The sequence below is a fragment of the Pan troglodytes genome, chromosome 11 (assembly GCF_028858775.2).
Source record: "Pan troglodytes isolate AG18354 chromosome 11, NHGRI_mPanTro3-v2.0_pri, whole genome shotgun sequence".
NCBI classification, from domain to species: domain Eukaryota; kingdom Metazoa; phylum Chordata; class Mammalia; order Primates; family Hominidae; genus Pan; species Pan troglodytes.
The window spans coordinates 10716165-10724527 of NC_072409.2; the positions used below are offsets into that span (position 1 = coordinate 10716165).

General features: G+C 55.4%; 2 protein-coding genes across 26 annotated transcripts in view; both read left to right on the forward strand.

Moving 5' to 3' along the window:
* Positions 1–4458, forward strand: part of SH2D3C (SH2 domain containing 3C) — a 43383-nt gene extending 38925 nt beyond the window's left edge. For 16 of the 18 annotated variants that reach the window (XM_001150131.6, XM_009457333.5, XM_009457334.5 and 13 more), the window contains 2 exons: positions 34–240; positions 1002–1606. In XM_001150131.6, coding sequence (XP_001150131.1) covers positions 34–240; positions 1002–1177 — 383 coding nt within the window. In that variant the 3' untranslated portion in view covers positions 1178–1606. Of the gene's footprint in view, positions 1–33; positions 241–1001; positions 1607–4368 lie in introns of those variants that run through there. The other 2 variants (XM_016961717.4, XM_009457335.5) reach the window with 2 other exon arrangements.
* Positions 4369–8363, forward strand: TOR2A (torsin family 2 member A). Of its 8 annotated transcripts, XM_520274.7 has the most exons (5): positions 4369–4773; positions 5320–5585; positions 6325–6500; positions 7193–7320; positions 7606–8363. In XM_520274.7, the coding sequence occupies exons 1-5, from the start codon at positions 4623–4625 to the stop codon at positions 7848–7850; spliced, it is 966 nt and encodes a 321-aa protein (XP_520274.2). In that variant the 5' UTR covers positions 4369–4622; the 3' UTR covers positions 7851–8363. The 8 variants fall into 8 exon arrangements, 6 of the variants coding, with proteins under 6 accessions (XP_520274.2, XP_003312381.1, XP_063644311.1 ...); XR_010148836.1 differs by lacking the exon at positions 5320–5585 and having other exon boundaries at positions 4434–4773; XM_003312333.4 differs by lacking the exon at positions 7193–7320 and having other exon boundaries at positions 4489–4773.

Consider the following 8363-nt stretch of genomic DNA (forward strand, 5'->3'; position numbering starts at 1 on the left):
ATCTCTAAGCGCCTGCTGCCTTTCTCCTTGCAGAAGGCCCGCCGCTGAGCAACACCACGTTTCCTCATGTGCTGCCCCTCATCACCCTGCTGGAGTGTGACTCGGCCCCACCAGAGGGCCCTGAGCCCTGGGGCAGCACGGAGCACGGCGTGGAGGTGGTGCTGGCTCACCTGGAGGCCGCCCGCACAGTGGCACACCACGGAGGCCTGTACCACACCAATGCTGAAGTCAAGCTGCAGGGTGAGTGGCGGGTGGCATCTTGGGGGGCTTGCAGGCCTGGGCCTCCCTCCACCTGCCTCACTGCTTCTCTTTCCTCCAAGGCATCCATTCACATTTCTCCACTCTTCTGTCCTGCCCTGTCTCCCTGACCCCTTCCTCTCATGTCTTTTCTTTTCTTTTTTCTTTTTTTTTTTGAGATGGAGTCTCACACTGTCGCCCAGGCTGGAGTGCAGTGGCACAGTCTCGGCTCACTGCAACCTCCGCCTCCCAAGTTCAAGCGATTCTCCTGCCTCAGCCTCCCAAGTAGCTGCAATTACAGGCATGAGCCACCATACCTGGCCAAATTTTTGTATTTTTAGTAGAAGTGGGGTTCCACCATGTTGGGCCGCTGGTCTTGAACTCCTGACCTCAGGTGATCCACCCGCCTTGGCCTCCCAAAGTGCTGGGATTACAGGTGTGAGCCACCGCACCCAGCCTAAAATGTATACATCTTTCTTAGGAAATAATTTGGAACTTAACAGAAAAATATGAAAAAAGAAAAAAAATCACCAAAAATCTGCAAACATATTTAACATTAATATTTTATGGTCTAGTCATTTTTAAATTATATGCTGCAAATAACAGGACAAAGATGCTAAACTACAGGGTCGTGTTGATTCACAAACCTTGTTGGATCCCTGGCGGAGTTGAGGGGAGGTCCCTAACAGGGGGGTCCTGAAGAATGCTAGGGCTCTGGACAGGAACCCCAGCCTCTGCCCTGACCCTATGCCCCAACACTGCAGGGTTCCAGGCCCGGCCGGAGCTCCTGGAGGTGTTCAGCACGGAGTTCCAGATGCGCCTCCTCTGGGGCAGTCAGGGTGCCAGCAGCAGCCAGGCCCGGCGCTATGAGAAGTTCGACAAGGTCCTCACTGCCCTGTCCCACAAGCTGGAACCTGCTGTCCGCTCCAGCGAGCTGTGACCCCAGGGACATTTCCCCTCTGCAGCTGCGGACAGCGTCAGGGGCAGAGGGGCACAGACCTTTCCCCAGAGCACCCCAAGGACACTGTGATCAACCCGAGAATGTTCTGGGTTCAACTCAAGCATCTCCCTTGCACCTCCAGGGTCCTGCGTGGACTCTGGGTTCCATCCCACCTGCTACATGCTCACCAGGTCTCCGCTGAGGAAGAACAGGAACGCCGGTTCCCCCACCAGCTTTTGCTGCTCCTCTTCCTGCTGGGGTTCCCTGTTTTCGAGCCATGGGAGGCAGGCTGCTCACGCCTCCTCACTCTCCGTCTGTCCCTCACCAACACCAAGGCCTCCATCTCACTGTAAATAAGTCTCTGTTCTGTAAATAGATGTACAGAAGCCATGTTATTTCTTTCATATAATAAACTTTTATGACTCTTTATTCTGTCTCTCGGGCTCCTGGGGTAGAAGGAAGCACCTTTTCTCAGGCGAAAGGTAGAAAACTTCATTCAACAAATGTTGTGAGTGAGTGCCGAGTATCTGGGGCCAGTGGCATGGGAGTAAGAAGAATTTACCAAGACAGTTGTAGGTAAAGAAAGGCAGATTTATTACAGGAAGCATGAAAATGCATTGCAAGGTAGCAACGGGCAGATCAGCAGAAGAGGAGCTGACTGCAAAGAGACAAAGCCTTGCTGTGAGTTTTTATGGGATGGCATTTCTGCTGTGTGCTGAACAGGGCTTTCTGCAGTACTGATAATGCCAAGGTTGCAGTGGGCTAACCTACATGCGTCCGGTGAGAAGTTGGGCACAGGAGGGCTGTGTGTCCTGAACCATCAAGAAGGCAGACTTCTGGCCAGGCACGGTGGCTCATGCCTGTAATCCCAGGACTTTGGGAGGCTGAGGCAGGTGGATCACCAGGTCAGGAGATCAAGACCATCCTGGCTAACATGGTGAAACCCTGTCTCTACTAAAAATACAAAAAATTAGCCGGGCGTGGTGGTGGACGCCTGTAGTCCCAGCTGCTCGGAAGGCTGAGGCAGGAGAATGGCGTGAACCTGGGAGGTGGAGCTTGCAGTGAGCCAAGATCGCGCCACTGCACTCCAACCTGGGTGACAGAGCGAGACTCTGTCTCAAAAAAAAAAAAAAAAAAAAAAAAAAAAAGGCAGACTTCAAGCTTATCTGCTTTCTCTTTTTGCTTTCCCCTGGTCCCATCAGCATGACTCATTTTCCCTAATTAGGACTCAACAACAAATACTTCTTTAGCACCTGGGACAGTCCAGATTGTGCCAGGAGCCAGGGTTACAGCAAGTATGAAAACCCAATCCTTGCTTTCTGGAAGCTCACAGACCAGCAGGAGAGATAAATAGCTAATTCCAACCCAGTGCTCCTATCCGCTGCCCTGCCCTGGGATGGATGCCATGGCAACAGTTCCCACAAATGCACAACCAAAAATCCAAGGATTTGGGGTGGAAGGGCTTTTTGAAATCTATGATCCCAACTCCCCTCTGGAAGACTGGTGCCTGAAAGGAGAAGGGACTTTTCCCGGGTCACAGCAGCAGCAGAGTGGGAAAGGCTCCACCTGGCTTCCTGGACCCAGACTTCTCTCCTTTTTTCTCCTTGATAGTGGGAACTACTCGTTTTCTTCTTTTATTTCTTTCCTTCCTTTTCTTTCTCTCTCTCTTTCTTTCTTGTTTTTTTTTTTTTTTTTTTTGAGATGGAGTCTTGCTCTGTCGCCAGGCTGGAGTGCAGTGACAATCCCAGCTCACTGCAACCTCTGCCTCCCGGGTTCAAGCGATTCTCCTGCCTCAGCCTCCCCAGTAGCTGGGATTACAGGCATGCGCCACTACGCCCAGCTAATTTTTGTACTTTTAATAGAGACGGGGTTTCACCATGTTGGCCAGGATGGTCTTGATCTCTTGACCTTGTGATCCGCCCGCCTCAGCCTCCCAAAGTGCTGGGATTACAGGCGTGAGCCACCGCGCCCGGCCTCCTTCCTTCCTTCCTTCCTCTCTTTCTTTCTTTTTCTTTCTTTCTTCTTTCTCCTTCCTTCCTTCCCTCCTTCCTTTTCTTCTTCTCTTTCTTTCTTTCTTCCTTCCTTCCTTCCTTCTTTCTCTCTCTTTTCATTCTTTCTCTTTCTCCTTTCCTTTCCTTTCTTTTTCTTTTTGAGACGGAGTTTCACTCTTGTCACTGCAACCTCCGCCTCCCGGGTTTAAGCGATTCTCCTGCCTTAGCCTCCAGAGTAGCCAGGATTACGGGCGCCTGCCACCACGCCCGGCTAATTTTCGTATTTGTAGTAGAGACGGGGTTTCGCCATGTTGATTCACCCGCCTCGGCCTCCCAAAGTGCTGGGATTACAGGCATGAGCCACCGCACCTGGCCGGAAATATTTCTTTTTCAGGTTCTGATATTTGGCCCCAGAAGTCGTGTGTGTGTGTGTGTGTGTGTGTGTGTGTGTGTGTGTGTGTGTGTGACTATGTGTTGAGGTTGGCAGGGACAGGGTCTTTGAGGTGGGCCATGAAGGCTGTTGTCTTGGTTCCCTTACTCCAGTGGGTGGGGGAGGTGGGCAACGTGGATCAAAACGAATCCAGGCCAAGCTGGAGGCCTGGGGAGCCTGTGCGCTGAACCTCAAACGTCTGGAGTCCTTTGCCTTCTGAATCCTTTGACCAAGAGAGGCTGATAACATGCAACCACGCACTACGGCTCTGGTAGCAGCCAGACTTGGGTTTAGTTCTATTGTTTACCAGCTGCGTGACATTGGGTAAGAGGCTTAACCTCTTCGGTCCCAAATTCCTCCTTAAGATGGGGACAACAACAGAACCCATCTCCCAGGACTGATGCCAAGCATTTGGCCACAGTTGCTGCTAGGTGAGGGACAGTCCTGTTTCATACACAACGGAATGTTGATGATCATGTATTATTGATCACTTTCTGAGCCAGACAATTTGTGTGCCTTTATCTCACTGGAACAGCACCATTTCTCTGGATAGCAGATACTATTACCATATTATAAGGTATATAGGCACTTAGCACTAATGGCACAGAGTAAGTGCTCACCAAAAGCTGTTAGTGAAGGCACTTTTGTCATATAGAAGAAAAAAGGAGCATGGAAAAGGCGCTTTGCAAGGCGTAAGGTTCCGCACAAGTTTTTGCTGTAATTGTTACGTCGCCCTTTGTGGTCGTAATCCTTTATTTATTCTTTCTCAGCCACTACGATGGTCCCCTAGTTACCGTGGCCATGGAAACGCGGCCCGCCGTCCCGGATTGGACGGTTCGCGGGTTCCCCCTGGAGGCCACCTTCTGGTCCTGCTGCGGAACGACGGGCGGGCCTTGGAGGCGGGGAGAGGAGCGTCGGGAGTTGTAGGCGATGGGCGTGGCTGCTGCGGAGCGGTGCACGCCGGGAGTTGCAGTTCCCGGGCGAGGCAGTTGACTGCCCCACACCGAGCTCGGGCCTCACCCGGATGGCGGCTGCGACGCGCGGCTGCCGGCCCTGGGGCTCGCTCCTCGGGCTGCTCGGGCTGGTCTCGACCGCGGCCGCCGCCTGGGACCTGGCTTCCCTGCGCTGCAACTTGGGCGCCTTTTGCGAATGCGACTTCCGGCCCGACTTGCCGGGTGAGGCGCCAGGGAGCCCGGAGCGAGGGGCGGGCGGACGCGGGCAGACGCGGGAGCGCTGGGAGCCCGGCTGGCGCCGGCCAGAGAAGCTGAGGACCCAGAGGGTGGGACCGAGGGGCGGGGCCCGCAGACTTGGGAGGGTGGAGGGTACCCGTTGAGGTCCAGGAGGCCCTGCCAACCTGGAGAGAGGCCTCAGCCAGCAGAACCCTTGGTGGAAGTTCTTGGGCCTCCCCGGAATGGCCTGGCCGTCAAAGGAGAAGTGCAGTGCGCCTTGGGGATGGGCGGGGTCTGCGGCTGACCCCGTTGACAGCTCGCATTTAGGGCTGAGTGCAATCTGGAGGACCGCCTGGTGGGGGCGCTGCCGAGCTGAATCAGGCCCGAAGGTGGCTCTTTTCCGCCACAGACCCCAAGGTTTGCGTGCCATGTGCATAGGCAGCTTGGACAAACGTAAGGACACAGGAGTCCCAGACCAGGTTCCAGACATGACGTTCTCCTTGAACCTCTGCCTCGGTGGGATGTGTCCTCACCATCCTCCTGTGGCCCTAGGTCTGGAGTGTGACCTGGCTCAGCACCTGGCCGGCCAGCATCTGGCCAAGGCGCTGGTGGTGAAGGCGCTGAAGGCCTTTGTGCGGGACCCAGCCCCCACCAAGCCGCTGGTCCTCTCCCTGCACGGCTGGACCGGCACCGGCAAATCCTATGTCAGCTCCCTGCTGGCGCACTACCTCTTCCAGGGCGGCCTCCGCAGCCCCCGCGTGCACCACTTTTCTCCCGTCCTCCACTTCCCCCACCCCAGCCACATCGAGCGCTACAAGGTAGGCTGGATGCGTCCTTGACCACTGTTCTCACCATGGGGTGCCACCCTAGGGAGTAAGTCCTGAGCCCAGACAGGGGAGTCACCTGCTCCAGGCCACACACGGCTGCAGCCCCAGCCCTCAGGACCCATCCTGCAGAGAACTTGGGAAGGTGTCATTCTACCTGGCAGGGAGTACTTTGATTCCTTGGGGCAGTAAGGAACCCTGGCAGTACCTACATGCCAGGGTTGTTGTGAGGGACATGAGATTATACCATTGCAGATATCATTTATGGAGCACCTATGTTTGTCAGATAATCTGCACTGTTGTCTTGCTGGAAATCAGCCCCAGTTTGTGGCTCAGAGGAAGCATCGGGAAATATTGGCTCTTATTACTACTGTTGTTGATTGCTGGGTACCCACCAGGCTGATCAGTTTCAGCCGTCAACACTGCTGTGTAGTTTCAGGGAGCAGGAAGGAGACTTCCCCTTTTATAGAAAGCAGCAGGTGTTGTGGAAGGAGCCCTGAACAGGGAAGTGGGAGGCTTGGGTTTGAGTCCCTGTTCTGACTGGCTGTGTGACTTTGGGCAAGTCTCTGCCCCAATCTGGGATACAGTTTCACCATCAGTCTCACTAAGAGGTTGGTGCTCTCTGGAAGACCACATCCTTCCCTAGAAAGGAGGTTAGTTTTTGGTTTGGGAAGAGGTCTGGGGTTGGGGGAGTTTCTCCAGCCCCCCTGGAACTCCTGTGTCTCCCCTACAGAAGGATCTGAAGAGCTGGGTCCAAGGGAACCTCACTGCCTGTGGCCGCTCCCTCTTCCTCTTCGATGAGATGGACAAGATGCCCCCAGGCCTGATGGAAGTCCTGCGGCCTTTCCTGGGCTCCTCCTGGGTGGTATACGGGACCAATTACCGCAAAGCCATCTTCATCTTCATCAGGTGGGGCCCGGCTTTGCAGGGGGCACAGTGGGGGGCCACTTCTCAGAGGTTCAGCTCTACAGCCTTAGCCTGTGCTCCCAGCAGAATCCAATTCCCCATGGGCTTAGCTGGGCTTTCCCAGTGCCCCCTGCCACTCTCAGAGATGACATTGTCATTCCGCCTGGTTGATTTCCCTTTGGACATTCTCAGCAAATTCTGGGCTCAGTCTTTTTGATCGCCACTTCTTTGTGGAAGCCCTGCCAGGTCAAGAAGTTTTCCCTCTTTTGTGGTGAGGAGGACACAGGCCTGGGAAAAACAGGAACAGAGTTCTTGTCCTTTAGTCCCAGCTCTCAGAATCCTCGCTGTGTTTCCTCAGGCAGCATGGCTCCGCCTCTCTGAGCCTCTGTCTCTGCTTCTGAACAGCGGGGCCAATAATGATGCCCTGATGCCTTCCTGGAAGTTCAGTGAGGGAAAGTCAGTTGAGGGACACAAAAGTGTTTTGTAAACTATAAAGTACGTGGCATGTGTAGGTGAATTACAGGGGCCATGGATGTGGACACCATGGAGGGGGAAGTGGAGCGTTTTCAGTGGAGTTGGCTCCTCCCCGCACTGAGCCGTGTTCCTATGTCAGGTGGCAGCGGGGAAGCGAGGGTCCAATCCTGCCCTGCGCTAGTCCTCATCTGAGTCTCAGCCTGGGTCCCCCATGGTTTTAGCAACACGGGTGGCGAGCAGATCAACCAGGTGGCATTGGAGGCGTGGCGCAGCCGGCGGGACCGCGAGGAGATCCTCCTGCAGGAGCTGGAGCCGGTCATCTCCCGCGCGGTGCTGGACAACCCGCACCGTGAGTCTGGCTCAGCAGCCCCCTCCCGGGCGGCTTCACCCCACACCCAGGGGCCAGGCTCTCCCGGGGTCTCATGCTTTGCCCACTGACCCGGCAGTTCTGAGCCTGGCTTTGGCACTCCCAGCTTTGTGACTTTGGGTGAGCCTTACAGCCCCTGAGTCCTACACCCAGAAGGCAGCTGAGGGAACTGAGGCCAGCATTTTTCCTCCTGTCCCTGGGGGTTTGGGGCCGGCTTCTCCCCTCTTGTGAAGCACAAAGTCCCCTCCCCACCTACCCTTCCTGCAGATGGCTTCTCAAACTCGGGCATCATGGAAGAGCGCCTCCTAGACGCAGTGGTGCCCTTCCTCCCGCTCCAGCGGCACCACGTCCGGCACTGCGTGCTCAACGAGCTGGCCCAGCTGGGCCTGGAGCCAAGGGATGAGGTTGTCCAGGCTGTGCTGGACAGCACCACCTTCTTCCCTGAAGACGAGCAGCTCTTCTCCTCCAACGGCTGCAAGACCGTGGCCTCCCGAATCGCCTTCTTCCTCTGACTCTCTGAGTGGTGTCCTCGGCGCCCCTGATGGCCAGGCCATGCAGGAAAGGCCTGGGGCCTCTGTCACAGGAACCCAGAGCACCAAGTGAGATGAACGGAGTGTCGGCTAGGCCACGGGACAGATGGCCGGGAAGGGCCCTGGCCTCTAAACTGGCTCGAGAGCATCTTGGCCCCGGCCACCTTCCCCAGGAAAACCCCTGGTCACCCCAGAACGTCACTGAGCCTTGACCTCCCCCTGCAGCCTGAGCCTTCTTACTGTGAATTATAACTCAGGGACTGTGGCTCGTGGCGGTGCTCCCTCCTCAGTCTGCCACCCTTGCCCCTTGCCTCCTTGGTTGGGCACCATACCTCCTCCCCTCCACCCCACACCCTGTGTCCATATCAAGCCAGGTGGAGCCTTCTCAGTTTCCAGAAATGGAGGGACTCAAGCTGCCACTTGGGCCTGGTTTTAGATGTTTTTAATTTTGTAAAAGAAGAGAACAAGTATAATAAACTCAGCTGTGGGACCAGA